This window comes from Zootermopsis nevadensis, unplaced genomic scaffold (assembly GCF_977971745.1).
Source record: "Zootermopsis nevadensis isolate Lab colony 2312 unplaced genomic scaffold, Znev_1.0 Znev_ptg000001l, whole genome shotgun sequence".
Lineage (NCBI taxonomy): Eukaryota > Metazoa > Arthropoda > Insecta > Blattodea > Termopsidae > Zootermopsis > Zootermopsis nevadensis.
Genome location: NW_028259133.1, coordinates 17,054,720 through 17,069,943, shown reverse-complemented (window position 1 = coordinate 17,069,943; position 15,224 = coordinate 17,054,720). Strand labels below are relative to the sequence as shown.

The window sequence follows — 15,224 nt, the reverse complement described above, 5'->3', positions numbered from 1 at the left end:
AACCGCAGATGATCTGCGTTTCTGCCCAGTTTGAGGGTACGAGTGTGCGATTTTAAAAATTCTGAGCGTTTAACTGATCCTTTCATCAGGATTCATCTGCTGGTCATTGGCACTTCACCAGTCACTTCACTATTTTCGATGAAATGTTAGGTAAGGGAGTACCTAACAGCATTAACTATTTTGATGGTAAGATGAAACAAGACGGGAAGAAATGTTGGTACTTGTAAAATGGTAATTTTTCCATAAGAATGCACAAATTAATTATTGCTATAATACACTGCGGACTGCGATGAACAGCCTACACGCGGAGACACTTCAGCCATCTGCTAGGACCATAGACAAGAAACCCATTTAAAATTTTATTTGCGACATGGACCCTTTATATCCGTACATGTTTTGAAGGTCGAGTTGCTTGCTGCGAAATAATTGGCAACCATGTCGTTTCATTCCCACACAGAATCATTATATAAACTTTCCAGTCGTCTTACTGCTTCCACAGTAGACAGATGAAAATAGATTTTGTGGTATTCTATTCAGTTGTGTTACATTTGAAAGTGTTTTCGCAGAATTGTTTTCAAATAAACTCGTGTATAAAGTATTAAAATAATAATAAAAAATATATTCATACGGAAAAGAGGAGGACGTTCAGATCACTAACCGAATTTGATAACCTAGGACATATTTTTTTTATCATTTTATGACTGAAAATTTAATCTTAAATCTTCAATTTGTAAAAATAATTGTCATAATAAATTTCCGTCTTTCTGTTCAATAATGGCGCTGATATTCGAGTCGGTAACATTGATCCTCATAACGCCTGTATTGATTTTCCTTATTCTCTTGTACTTGTATTTCACTCGAAACTTCAATTTCTGGAATAAACTCGGCATCCCTTACGTAAAACCCCTGCCGTTTGTAGGCAATCTGAAGGAAATGGTCCTTCTGAAGGAGAATATAGGGCAGAGTCTACAGAGAATCTACAACGAACACAGTGACAAGCCGTTTGTGGGCATCTTCACGTTCCACCAGCCGAGCTTGCTGATTCGTGACCTGGACATGGTGAAAAATATTCTGGTAAAGGATGCGCAGAACTTCATTGACCATGTTCTCACTTTCGACAAAAAACTGGATCCATTGTATGGAAACAGTTTGCCTTCTTTAAAAGGACAACGCTGGCGCCATGTCAGACTGAACTTGACCCCGGTATTTACACCTGCAAAGATGAGGATGATGTTCTACCTGGTGGAAATCTTTGGGAGAGACCTGGTGATGTACCTGGACAAGGTCACGGCTGACGGTAAGTGATCACAAATTACACATTTCAAAGTGGCGTCCTATATACTCTTGTTGGAAATCCAAATTTTTAGTTCCCAAGTTCCTTTAGCGAAGGTCAAAACAATTAATTTCGATCGACGACTGAAACTGGTGTGTAAAATGTCACATTAATTATACGTTTTATTACATGCAAAATTACTGACTCAGTCTCGACTGAGACGAGTCCGTTTTGTCAGGTGGCGAAGAGAAATTGACAACAGTCTTCAATTAACTTGTCATAAACACTACATTCGTTTGCAGCAACTTCTTTATCTTGGAACGTTCACAGGGACCCCAGTGGATGTGAAAGAGACGATGACCAGGTTCACGACCGACGTGATAGCGTCTTGCGCCTTCGGCATCAACAGCAACTCAATCAAGAATCCCGACGCCGAGTTCAGACGATACATGCGCAAAGCGGTTGACTTCACTTTTATGAAGGGATTGGCAGCACTGTTGGGGTTCCTTGCGCCCAATCTTAATAAGAGATTGAATCTTAAGGTACTGGATGACGACACAACCGATTATATCAGGAGGACTGTGTGGGAAACTGTGGAGTACAGGTGAAGAACACATGCTCTTTGCTTTTAAGAAAGTGAAAAATAACAAATATTTATCATTAAATTACATAAACATGGTTCAAACATAAACTAAAATTGCACCTTCTCTGCTTTGTTTGTGCATCTGAATGTAGAAAATTAATTGACGAAAAGTACATAGGAACACACATAAAAGAATTTCTGCGGGAAGAATTATAATTTTATACTCCCCGTCCAGAATGAATCTGGGGTCCACACAGCCTCTTGTGACAAAGAAAAAATGAAAGTACATCCGCGGAAATAAGGTGGCTAGAGAAAAATATGCCCACCTATTTGTTATCTAGTATGAATTTAAGAATGCACTTAACTTCTACTCCCACCCACCCCCACCCCCCGCAACGTATTTCTGTGTGGTAATTTCCAGCAAAGAAGATTTTGAATTTGCTTACAATAAAAATTTAATTCAAGAATACATTAATAAGAAACAAGGAAACGCTGATTGTACCCTTTGAATTTTCCGAAACAATGTCTTGTGTTCGATTCACTAGAGCTTGAACAGAAGTCCAGAACCCAGTAATAGAAAGGATTATCGACTATAATGCTCTATTCTTCCCATAAGGGCGTTTCAGTTGGTGTTACTGGCTCTTACATTTGTCTTAGGGAGAAACATAAAGTCATACGAAATGACTTTCTGGATTCCATGATGGAGTTGAGAAGTAGGGGAAAACGAAGTGTCAAAGAAGGAAAGACATCTCGAGACGGTCGAAATGAGGGCTCGAATTTCGGTAAGATAACAGACTTACAGACGAATTTTCTGTCTTCTGTGTTGTTGCGCCTTGTAATATTGTGGATGTTTACCAACGTTTCAGAGGTCATTCTGCAACGGCGCAACAACTCAGACGACAGAAATCGTCATACTCACTGCTGTGAAAACCTTAAATCAGAATTACAGACGTTTTACGTGATGGCTAATGCTAAGGAAATGAATGATATCCAACTATAAACTGCATCTGAAGTACGTCCCAGTCGTCGATTTGAGTGAAATGCGTCTCCATGTAATATGCTATAAACGTTACCTTCCAACTCTTTCTTATGTAATGACATTTTGTTAACAGGAAATGTTTACCCACTCCTTCAACATTGTTTCTGTTTCGTAATTTTCGGACGATTTTCCTGTGTTGCTGAGGAATGTCGTCATAGCACTGTCGGAGAAAAACAAGTTGCCATACTTTGGGTTATATGGTACGATAACTTTAAAAAGGATTTTAAGGAATTCGGAGAGAAGGGTGTAAATTCGCTTGAACCTGCACAGGATCAGACAATGCACAGGGATCTTTATAACATGGCAATGACACTTCGGGTTTTGAAAGAAGATATTGGACCTAAGAAATCTGCTCTATGGAAATATTTAGCTATGTTAGCTTAATCGAGACACCTAACATATAAGAACAAAAATAAGCACCAGCTTTGAAACATGAAAACATGAAAAGCACAATTCAACACAAGTGAGCACAAAGATCTGACAATCAATTTTTCTTTTATTTTTTCAGAAATAGACGGAGACGAATTAGTGGCCCAAGCTTTTATCTTTATTGTGGGGGGTTTTGAAACAGCTGGCACTACACTGAGCTACGCTTTGTACGAGCTTGCTTTTCATCCGGACATACAGAGCAGACTGAGAGCGGAGATCATGCATGTGACAGAAAAATACCTGGGAGAGCTAACATACGACAGCGTCATTGAGATGTCTTATCTCGACATGGTGGTATCGGGTGAGAGAACTGAAATCAGTTATGTTTTGTGGACTGTAACCTTGTCGGTAATGTTCTATCTCCAGGATGGAATAAGACTACACATCACAAGCCAGAAGACCACATTCCAGACATCCAGCTCCTGATAAACCTCATATCACACAGGGGTAATATTTTTCGTGAGATCTGATGTTGCCACGACAGTGAATATGTTAGAGCTGTTCTGAGTTGCGACGCAGGTTTTCACGAGCCCTGATGAAAAACCGGGAAAACAACATTGACAATTCATGTTTTCTTCCTATGATTGTTTCTGGAGACTTAATTTATCCGGGTTACTCTTGCTTACTGGACGACTATATCAACTGTTTAGTCTCTAACTATCATAAGGCAACAAATTAATTCAGCTGAAATTATTTTTAACTAGAAGCTCGAAAGAGCATGAAAAATTGTAGCACGGATCGCAAATACGGAATAGATCTTGTTCTCCGGTGTAGCAATGACATATTGTCTGCAGGTACGTAAGAAGCCTGTTCATTAAATGTTCCAAAATGTATCGTGTCGAATATGTTCTGCACACAAAAAACAACAGGAAAGCGTGAATCCATAAAACATGACGATAAGTAGGATACAGGTAGGTATATTTACATTCGAGTGTCAGCCTTGTAAACTATATAAACAAAATAATATTTCAATGGGAAACTGTGTTTATGTTGTTAAAAATATTAAATGGACTTTTGCGGTCTTTCAGAGTCACAAATGAAAGATTTTACCAAATATACCGGATTTCCTTGGGAAGGCTTTCTTTAATTATCAGTGGCTTTTTAACACTTTATCCATTGTTAAATGTTTGATAACCAATTTTTGTTGAGAACTTTATAAATTCTTACGTTTTGATTTATCAACACTATATATTTTATTATGTTTTGAATTATGAACACCAGCTACACATTTCATCTCTTGTTTTGTGTTGAATTACCTGTCTCTGTTCGTCCTTTCTTCAATACCCTGGCTTCCACTCTCTTCCTTCAGAGACACTGAGGAAGTACCCGGTAGCTCCATTCTTGGATCGGACGTGCCTCAGTGACTACAAACTTCCTTCCCCTTCGGGAAAGGGAACAGTAATACTACGAAACGGAATCGCAATTTTCATACCGGTACTGGGTATTCAGAATGACCCGAAGTACTTCCCAGAACCAGAGAAATTCGATCCCGAACGATTCACAGAGGATAATAAGCAGAATCGACCCAGCTACACACACTTCCCGTTTGGGGAAGGTCCTCATATTTGCATCGGTAAGTGCGAACACACATGGATTCAACATTATCACTAATAATAGGAAGTTGAAAGTACGTGAATATTATAATATGCCTATGATAAATGCTAAGTGTTACAATATTACCACTTCCATAAATAATGGGTATACATTTTGAGTACAAAATTTCTGCACGGCCTTGTAGATATTTAGACCTGAAAATTATTTCCGGCTTCAGAGTTTTGTAATAAAATATGTTTATGTAAAAATGATAAATAAGTTATCCTCAATGGACAATATTTATTTTGATTATATATAAAACTTTGTATATTGTAAGGTTAATAAACGAATTCTTACACATTTTAAACACGGTCAAAGAATAACAGTTTGTAGGTTCCGTTTAGTGAAAATACAGCAGGAGTTATCATACTACTGATACGTCCCTAATTATTTCATTTCCGTGCGTGATGCCGGAATGCATGGATAATTAGGACGGTGTGCTGCAACCACTAAGCCAATATAAATTCGCCTTTCCTAAGTAAACGGACAACCCGCAAAATCTCTCTCTCTGTACTACCAGAAGTTCGTCCGGCCAAGCCAAGCTAAATGCGATAATGGATGTATACCTTATGCATACAGTTTCTTCCTTGTGTGAACAATGAGAAGTTTATGTATCGTTTAACAGAACTCTATTAAATTTCAAGGGGATTTTCTGGTGACAACATTAAACTGTACGAAAATTAATCTCTTTATAACTTACTGCAAATTATTTACCTAGTACTTTACCCTAATATTCTGGCAGAGGTGCACAAGTGTTACCTTGAAGATGGCTGTCTTCTGGGTCCTTGTGCCGTGTTGTCTGGTAGATGTCCACCTACGTTTCAGAGGTCCATGCTACCTCCATCATCAGCGCGAGGGCGATCGTCCTGATGATGGAGGTAGCATGGGCTTCTGAAACGTCAGTAAATTTCTACCAGACTACACGTCACAACAACCCAGAAGACAGCCATCTTCAAACTCACCGCCGTCAAAACCTCAGATCCTACTAGTTTTACCTTCACTCAACCAGAGCCCTTCACTGATCACTGACTTAAACCGATTTCGTCGACTTCAGTATGTTACGAAATACATCTTTAAGAAACGTTTGAATGTTATCTCAACACCTTTAATTCAGTCTTTCGAGGAGACGTTACAAACAGGTTTGCTAATCAAACAATTATTGCATTTGCCTTCCCCTCCGTTTTACCCACGCGTCTAACCCATCGTAGAGACAGCCCTATGCTTCACTAACCCACCAACACTAAATGACCACGATAAATCAAAAAGGAAAGGTCTTCTCTGTAATATAGCAAATTCCTGGCTTTCTTCATGCCTATTAGATTCAACTCTGTTCCTCAGCTGAGCTTGTGGTTCTGTTCACAGGAATGCGGTTCGGGCTGATACAGGTGAAGATGGGATTGATAAACGTACTCTCCAGTTATGATGTGGCGCCCTGCGAAGAAACACCTGTGCCTATAGTCTATGACCCAAAATGTTTCCTGTTCCTTCCGATTGGGAAGATTCCGCTCTCCTTGACACGCATTTAAGTTTCGTCTTTTGTCATGAATCACTCGTTTTTTTACAATTAAGACGAAAATAAGTGGACGACAAAATGTGGTTCCTTTAATTCTATATTAAAAGTTTGCTTTTCTGTCGCCCTGTGCAATTAACATAGACAAAATTTCAGTTAATGAACTAACTACCAGAAGCTTCGAAGACTGCTTCTCTATTTCTGTGATGTACATTGACATGTGCGAAGTGTGTGTAAATTGATATTTACTTGTGTTTTTATTCATGCTTAAGAACATGGAAATAGAAATAACATTTCTGCATTTATTCCTTGCTCGTATTTAATGAATATGTATGTAACAGACTATAACGAGTGCAATGACCGAGCTGGATAATGGATTGGAAAGGATATGGAACAAGAGGTGTAGCAACGTAATTTAGGAAATTGTCCCAGTGCGTATATAAAATAAAAAGTATAACTTGAGTCAGGATTGAAGGTCTTCATGCCGCGATTTGAACCTGGTTCTTCCCGAATGCAGAAGAGAAATTCCAAACACAAATTAAACAAACAACAATAACATCTGAACTTATTGTTTTTTCAGTGTGTTCACGGTTCTAGTATTTTATCATTAGTACACTCATATACAAAAGAATTCAATTGGATAACGAAGTATATGGTATATATCTTCTTCAAAAGCTTTTAGTGTCTCAGATAGCTGAGACATTTCCGTCCCTTAATAGAACCGCATCTGAGCGTAGATGAGAAACGGCGGGGCATGGAGAAAACTGCATAATGATGAGCTTCAAAATTTGTACTGCTCTCCCAACATTATCATTGTGATTAAGTTGAGAAGAATGAGATGGGCGGGGCATGTGGCGTGCACGGATGTGACAAGAGGTGTGCACCGGGTACTGTTCGGGAAGCATGAAAGAAGTGTTCCCTAAGCTAGCTAATTAATTAGTTAATGGAATTCTAAGGTTCATTACAGCGTTCACAAGGTCCAGAAACTCGACTTGACCGCTCTTTTCCAACTCGTCAACGTTAAATAAATTCATGAATGCCGAAGTTGATGTTCTGGATTGTGATCATCTTGTATGAGGAAGCATCTTTCTGACAGAGGCTTCCCGATTAGTTTATCGCTATCGATACCAGCGAGTCTCTGCTTACAAATACCCGTCGGTTAGAGAAGGGAATTGCTGGACAGTGCAGCAAATATGAGCATGTAAAATTATGGAATCGTAAACCCCACAAAACATGATCTTTCATGTGCATACTCCATCCAATGCTGATTGTCAGTCCTGAGAGGAACTTGGCAAACTGAGGTTGGGCCTCATGCGTGTCTCTGGAATCTCTGCACAGCATTTACTGGCATCCTCATCATGTAATCGTATGCCTTTCAGGTGCCCCTGACATTAGAAACCTAGATGACATTGAAGGAAACACATGTTGTTGTTGTTCTTGTTTTTTGCTTTGTCTTTGCCGAAGCACAACTGCGTTAGTCGCCTTGAAAACCTGAATCAGAAGAACGCTAAATCACGGAGTGCAAAAACAGGAAATCGTGTTCCTACGAGCACATTAAAAGAAATAAAGACTCAATGTCGCGGTTTCACAGTGAAGATAACAAAGTGAAAATGTGAAGAATTACTCCCTGTTTCCAATCAATTACCTTAGTGTAATGTGGGGATGGAAGATTGCAACCAGCTCAAAGATCACTGCTGAAAGATCCAATGTTCAGATTTTAGAAAGTAGTCGAATGGGACCTTTACATTTCAGCGACAACTAACTACTTTCATATCGTCATCCTGCATCCCCTTTACGCCATCGCTTCATCTCCCACAAAAGTTCACCTTTATCCACCTCTTATCTACCAGCCATTTTGCAACGTGTCGATAGAATATTACACGGAGAAATACCGAATAGTGAGCATTAACATTTTCGTTTTTAAGAGGGAACGAACAGCGAAAAACATTTCGCACTTGTAAAAAATTGTGTATCTCATAAAAAAGAGCATTTTAATAATAGTTTATTGATGTAAATACGCCACGGGCCGTCAGTGATTAATGGAATACAAGTTCATAAATGATGTCGATAGAGATCAGGAGCCGCTCTCTGAAGGGCACAAAGCCTAGATGCAAATATAACAGTCTCAAGGTCCTTTTACAGCCGTACATGTCTGAAGGTCGAGTTTCTTGTTGCGTGATAGTGGAAGCAACGTAATTCGCTTCTTGCAAATCCGATCCAAGCCAGAAAGATCAGTTTTCTTACTGCCTTTAAAGAGGACACACTGAAACAGATTTTACTGCATTCTGTTAAACGGCATCACCTTCTCAACTCTTGGCACAATTGTTTTCAAAACAGGTCGTACATTGATTACAATAAACACGAAAACAAGATTTTTTTCTAACACATTGATGGGAGGCGTAAAGTCACTTCAAAGTTATAACAGCCTTGAATACACTGTTTTTTTCGTTTCATATTGCTTTGGAAAATTGTTTTTAAAGTTTAAATGTGCATAAGTGGTCATAATATCGTCTTTAATAAATTCAGTGTTAATTTCCAATAATGGCTCTTATATTTAATTACATAACACTCGCTCTCTTCACAATTTTGTGTGGCTTGTTTATTTATTTATACTTTTATTTCACTCGAAACTTCAACTTCTGGAAGGAACTCGGTGTCTCTTACGTAAAACCCCTGCCGTTTGTAGGCAATCTAAAGGAAGTGATGTTCCTGAAGGAAAATATAGGGAAGACTCTTCAAAGAATCTACAGCGAACATAGCGACAAGCCGTTTGTGGGCATCTTCGCGTTCGATCAGCCGAATTTGTTGATTCGCGACCTGGACTTGGTGAAGAATATTCTGGTAAAGGATGCGCAGAACTTCATTGACCGTGTCATCGCAGTTGACGAAAACCTAGACCCTCTGCTTGGAAAGGCCATATTTGTGACAAAAGGACAACGCTGGCGCCGTGTCAGAGTGAACCTGACTCCGGTATTTACATCGGCAAAGATGAAGTTGATGTTCTACCTTGTGGAACTCTGTGGCAAGGACCTGGTGAAATATCTGGACATGGTCACAGCTGACGGTAAGTGATCCTAAGCGGCATCATATACATCCCTAATCAGAATATACAGAGTACATGAAATTGAATCAGATGATTATATTTGACTATATTTAATGCACCAGGAAAGTTATAACTATAAGTTCCCTTTGTTTTAAACTTTGTTTAAAATTGTTCAATTTGCGCAACACTTGTTACTCGTCAAATGTCTAAGCGATACCGAAATTTCAGTTTTCACGGCGTTGAGAATTGCGATGTTCTTCTCCTGGACTAAGACTCCATGTGTACTTGTGCGTAGTAGCTACGTAAATACTTGCAAGTTCACACGGCGTCACATCCCAGAAGGTCGACATCGTTACAGTCCGGGTTTTCCTCAGAAATTTACATTTGCAGTCTGTACGTACGAGCCAGATCTACATATACCATGACAACGACAACGACAACTTCGATTTTTATTATTTCTGTGGACTGAAACGAACAGAAGACAATGTTGTATGAATCAGCTTACTTATTTCATAATATTCACAGGGACCCCAGTAGATGTGAGAGAGACGACGGCTAGGTTCACGACCGACGTGATAGCGTCTTGCGCCTTCGGCATTAACAGCAACTCGCTCAAGAATCCCGACGCAGAGTTCAGACGATACATGCGCAATATTTTCGACTTCTCAATTAGAAGAGGATTGGCTGGTCTGACAATGTTCTTCGCGCCTAATCTTAAGAGGATCTTGAAGCTGAAATTTGTGGATGACGACACAACCAACTACATCAGGAAGGCCGTTTGGCAGACAGTGGATTACAGGTCTGGAAAATATGTATATTATTTCTCTACTATATCTATTAGTATATTCAAAATAGTAAACATGTTAAGGAAATAAATTCGTTAATAAAATAAAATTCATCATCAAACGAAAATTTACAATGAAAAAGTATAATTTTTTTTACATTTACCCAAGTGTAGACTACAAGCATCAAAATATTTTAGAATTATTTATAAATTTCAGGAAAGAGGAACTCGTCATTTACTCGCCGACTAGTCTGAAAATCGGGACCCCCTTGCATTTTATAAAATTAATATTATAGCCTCATTCGCTATGGATAATTGAACAGGATCACGATAATGACCAGGGGTTAATATTAACATGCTCTTATATTTTTAAAACAGAAAGTGTTTAAACACAATTGTACTGTTTCATATGAGCGTGTATTTGAGTTTATGTTCTATAGAGTGAAAATATTCAATTTATCATCGTTCCTCAGTATCACACATTTAAGCTGAAGTGGGAGTTACATGCAGTTGTAGCTGGAGTTATTGATCAAAAGATCAGAGACAAATTTCACCCTCCATTGTCAAAATAAATTAGTCTAGGCCGCTAAAGATTGCCGTAATTGGATATCATATTCTCTGAAACGCTGTTGTGTGTTTCAGATACTTAACTGTGGACAGTTTCTTCAATAAATTTAATACCAAATAAATATTTGCAATTCCTTATTCCTTCTCAACGATCTTTTAACATTTTCTGTCATAGGGAGAAGAATGAGGTTATACGAAATGATTTTCTGGATTCTATGATCGAAATGAGAAATAAATGGAAAAGGAGCGTCCAAGAAGACAAAATACCAGCAAAGAGTCAAGAGAACGATTCACATTTTGGTAAGTTGAGAGCATTCTTTTATATGATATGGGTAATACCAAAATAATGCATCAAATTTAACTTCTAAACAGTACGAGGAACATTTTAATTTAATCGCAAAAATTTACGTAGGCTCACACAAAACGCGAATGCAGGTGAACTTTTAAAATAGCCTTGCCACACAAGCGACAATACTAAATTCGTGCTTTCGTTTCACCTAAATCTTCCGCTTTTCTTTCCAAGTTTCGTAACTCGCAGCGATGAGGCGTCCTCGCATTGCCTGAGTGCAAAAAGGCTGAGTCTAGGGGGCGAAGATTCAAACAGATTAGGAAAGAGTACTCTTGATAATTTCTATCAGGTCGGTACTTTCTCTGAATCCCACTGGAATGCGAGTGAAGCTCACCGTGAGTTTCATGTTTCTATTTGGTTACAATATCATGACGTAATTCTAGCACCAATTTTACAAGAACCTATAGCTTATGAGCTGGTTTCTGGGCACTAGCGTTTTAAAGAGTCAAATCATTTGAATATTACTATGATGTATTATTACTGTCTCTATAAGTGAGGATATTGTATATAATTTACATTACAGATCAGGTTCTCAATAACGATGCTACATGGCAGACTTATTTAATAAATTTTCGTAAAATCAGAAAGCTTTCACAATAACTTACAAAACAGTAAAGGGATAGGTGGTGTACAGAAAATGAAGCGGTATAATTACGAAAAAAATACTTCTGCTTTCAATATCAACAGAAACGTGGTGTTGACAAATGGAAGTTACATCCGCGGAGATGTTAAGTGCTGGGATAATGACAACATGGTAATAACATTTCTGATTTCATTCGGAACTGGTAAGGTTTTCACCACATCAAAGACAATGGACCAGAAAACTCTACGCAAATAAACATTCATGTAATTGACACACGTAAATGTCAAGTGCGAAAATATGCACCACCTTCGTAGCAACAAAACAAGACAAAGCAGTGTATATCGAAAGTAGAAAACGAAGACAATACGACAGCGATATATTTTCCTATTTCAGAAATAGACGGAGACGAATTTGTGGCACAGGCTTTCGCATTTCTAGCAGCGGGTTTTGAAACATCGGGCACTACACTGAGCTACGCTTTGTACGAACTCGCTTTGCATTCTGAGATTCAGCAGAGACTGAGGGCGGAGATAACGCAGGTTCTGGACAAACACCACGGAGAGCTCACATACGACCGCATCCGTGAGATGTCTTATCTCGACATGGTGGTCAGAGGTAAGCGGATTGAAATCGTTTATGTTTTATGGATTGTGATGTTATGATTTGTGAAGCTCAATCTTCAAGACAGAAGATGTAAGCGACGTGTTCTTACAAATCGTTGGTATGATTAAGCATTACAATACATGAGACCACAAACCACAAGTTTTAAAATACTAAAAGCACTAAACTTACACATGTAACATGTCTCTTCACATGTGAGATTCTCTTAGCATTTCTGAATTCACTGTTGGTCTTCTGTATTGTAACGCAGTGTGGTTTTACATCTGTTCAGCACTCTATTCCTCCTTAAGTTTGAAATTAATAACAGGTAATTCTCACAGTATACGTTCCGTCCTGAATTACAAGCAGGTCTTTGCACGGTAGCCCTTGTTATGATTTCAAATACTAGCAGTTGTCGAGCACTCTGCCCCTATTATGTTCTCAGTTATTATCAGGACTTGGGAATTCAACCTCTTATTCGTTAAATTACCAGTAACTCTTGGGCACACTATCCATTGTTGTGTCGTCAATTTCCAGTGTCCATTCCGCTTTACTTCTCCTCACTGATTTCCATTCCGTTTTACAGAGACGCTGAGGAGGTATCCGGTGATTTCATTTCTGGATCGGAAATGCGTCAATGACTATGAGCTTCCATCCCCTTCAGGAAAGGGAACAATAATACTCCCAGCAGGGACCGGAATTTACATCTCGGTGGTGGCAATTCAGAATGACCCAAAATACTACCCAACACCGGAGAAATTCGATCCGGAACGTTTCACAGAAGAAAATCAGCATAATCAGCCAAACTACACTTACTTCCCTTTTGGGGAAGGTCCTCGTAGGTGCATAGGTTAGTACAAATATATAATCAAGCAAGGTAGAGATTTTCAAATCGGAATTAAAATTCGTTAGGTTAGTAACTGATCTGTAATAAATAATAATAGTTATAATATAAACATTTACGTGTATTATTGGTCTACATTTAGGTCAGAGAATTTCTGCACTGCCTTGCTGATTCTCAGACTTAGGAAATTACCTCAAGTTTAAGGACGTTATAAGGTATTCTTATTCGAAAAGTGGGAAATAAGTTACTTTAATTGACAATTGTGATACACATAATATAAATAGCACTGTGGAATTCAAGTTTCATAAATCAATATATACTATTTCCAAAAACTCATTTAATTTCAAGATAAATATCCGGTGTCTGTGAGACCTTTAACTCATTCAATGCTAATTCTTTAAAGTTCTGCAATTTGTTTTCTGTAGCAGATTAGGCGTAATTTCGTACCCAAAATGCAATCGTTGAACACCATTAACACGAAAGCTCGCCATTGAACACACATCTCAGAATAAGAAAACCTCAGCACAACATCCAATTTTATCGCGCCATTTTCTTTGCAGTCCGCCAAGCAGACATTTACTGTAAAATCACATAAACAAAATATTGTACTAATTCATTGTCACCTTCAGTTCACACACACGCCCAACCCACTGTAGTCTTCTGCATTTATATCCTAATAATATCAGGAGACACAAATTATTCAAGAAATTCCGCGAAATATAATATATACTAAATTTATTATGTTCATCGTCATTCTTAGATACAACTCTGTTCCTCAGCATCTCTTTTCATTTCTTTCATATTTAGTTCACTTTCAAAGTTAGATTTTAACACCAAGCTTCCAGTGTACAATTAAAATATTCTAACCACTCGACCACGACGTTTAACGTGTTTCATGTTCTTGGTATTTTCAAGCTTCTAAACCATACATTCAGAAGTGACATAAGGCGAAGTGTGATGGAAAAGTGAAATTAACTTTATAATATGAGCCTGCGGTTCTGTTCACAGGAATGCGGTTCGGGCTGATGCAGGTCAAGGCGGGACTGATACACGTGCTCTCCAGTTACGAGGTGGCGCCTTGCAAAGAAACTCCTGTGCCTGTCGTCTATGACCCCAAATCCTTTTTGCTGCTGACCCAAGGGAAGATGCCGCTGTCCTTCAAACGCATTTAAGTTTCGTCTTTGGTCATGAATCACTCGTTTTTTACAATTAAGACGAAAATAAGTGGACGACAAAATGTGGTTCTCTTTAATTCTATATTAAAAGTTTGCTTTTCTGTCGCCCTGTGCAATTAATATAGACGAAATTACAGTTAATGAACTAACCACCAGAAGCTTCGATGTCTGCTTCTCTATTTCTGTGATGTACATTGACATGTGCGAAGTGTGTGAAAATTGCTATTTACGTGTGTTTTTATTCATGCTTAAGAAGATGGAAAGAAAAATAACATTTCTGCATTTATTCCTTGCTCGTATTTAATGAATATGTTTGTAACAGACTATAACGAGTGCAATGACCGAGCTGGATAATGAATTGGAAAGGATATGGAATAAGAGAAGTATTAACCTAATATTGGAAATTGTCCCAGTGCGTATGTAAAATTAAAAGTAAACTTCAGTCAGGATTGAAGGTCATCATGCCGCGATTTGAACCTGGTTCTTCCCGAATGCAAAAGAGAAATTCCAACCACAAATTCCAGAGGATCTCTTAATTCTGAAACACATTGTGTACTCAAACTAATGTTTATGAAGGAATGTTGTAAACAACAATAAGATCTGAAGTTATTGTTTTTTTCAGTGTCTTCACGGTGCTAGTATTTTATCATTAGTACACTCATATACAAAAGAATTCAATTGGAAAACGAAATATATAGTATATATCTTCTTCAAAAGCTTATAACTTCTCAGATAGCTAAGACATTTCCCGTCCCTTAATAGAACCCCATCAGGCCTAGAAGAGATGGCGGGGCATGGAGAAAACTGCATAATGAAGAGCTTCAAAATTTGTACTGCTTTCTTTCTTCCGTT

General features: G+C 38.3%; 2 protein-coding genes across 3 annotated transcripts; both read left to right on the top strand.

Annotated features, from left to right (window-relative positions):
* The first annotated feature begins 474 nt into the window (after positions 1-474).
* Positions 475-6,732, top strand: LOC147875234 (cytochrome P450 6j1-like). The gene is made up of 6 exons (XM_087347787.1): positions 475-1,297; positions 1,604-1,877; positions 2,514-2,638; positions 3,404-3,625; positions 4,634-4,897; positions 6,280-6,732. Exons 1-6 carry the CDS (start codon positions 775-777, stop codon positions 6,441-6,443), a joined length of 1,572 nt encoding a protein of 523 aa, XP_087203913.1. The 5' UTR covers positions 475-774; the 3' UTR covers positions 6,444-6,732.
* Positions 6,733-8,623: 1,891 nt separating this feature from the next.
* On the top strand, positions 8,624-14,988 carry LOC147875233 (cytochrome P450 6j1-like). Of its 2 annotated transcripts, XM_087347728.1 has the most exons (6): positions 8,624-9,491; positions 9,996-10,269; positions 10,997-11,121; positions 12,147-12,368; positions 12,940-13,203; positions 14,206-14,988. In XM_087347728.1, exons 1-6 carry the CDS (start codon positions 8,969-8,971, stop codon positions 14,367-14,369), a joined length of 1,572 nt encoding a protein of 523 aa, XP_087203854.1. In that variant the 5' UTR covers positions 8,624-8,968; the 3' UTR covers positions 14,370-14,988. The 2 variants fall into 2 exon arrangements, with proteins under 2 accessions (XP_087203854.1, XP_087203862.1); XM_087347736.1 differs by lacking the exon at positions 12,940-13,203.
* Positions 14,989-15,224: the final 236 nt, after the last annotated feature.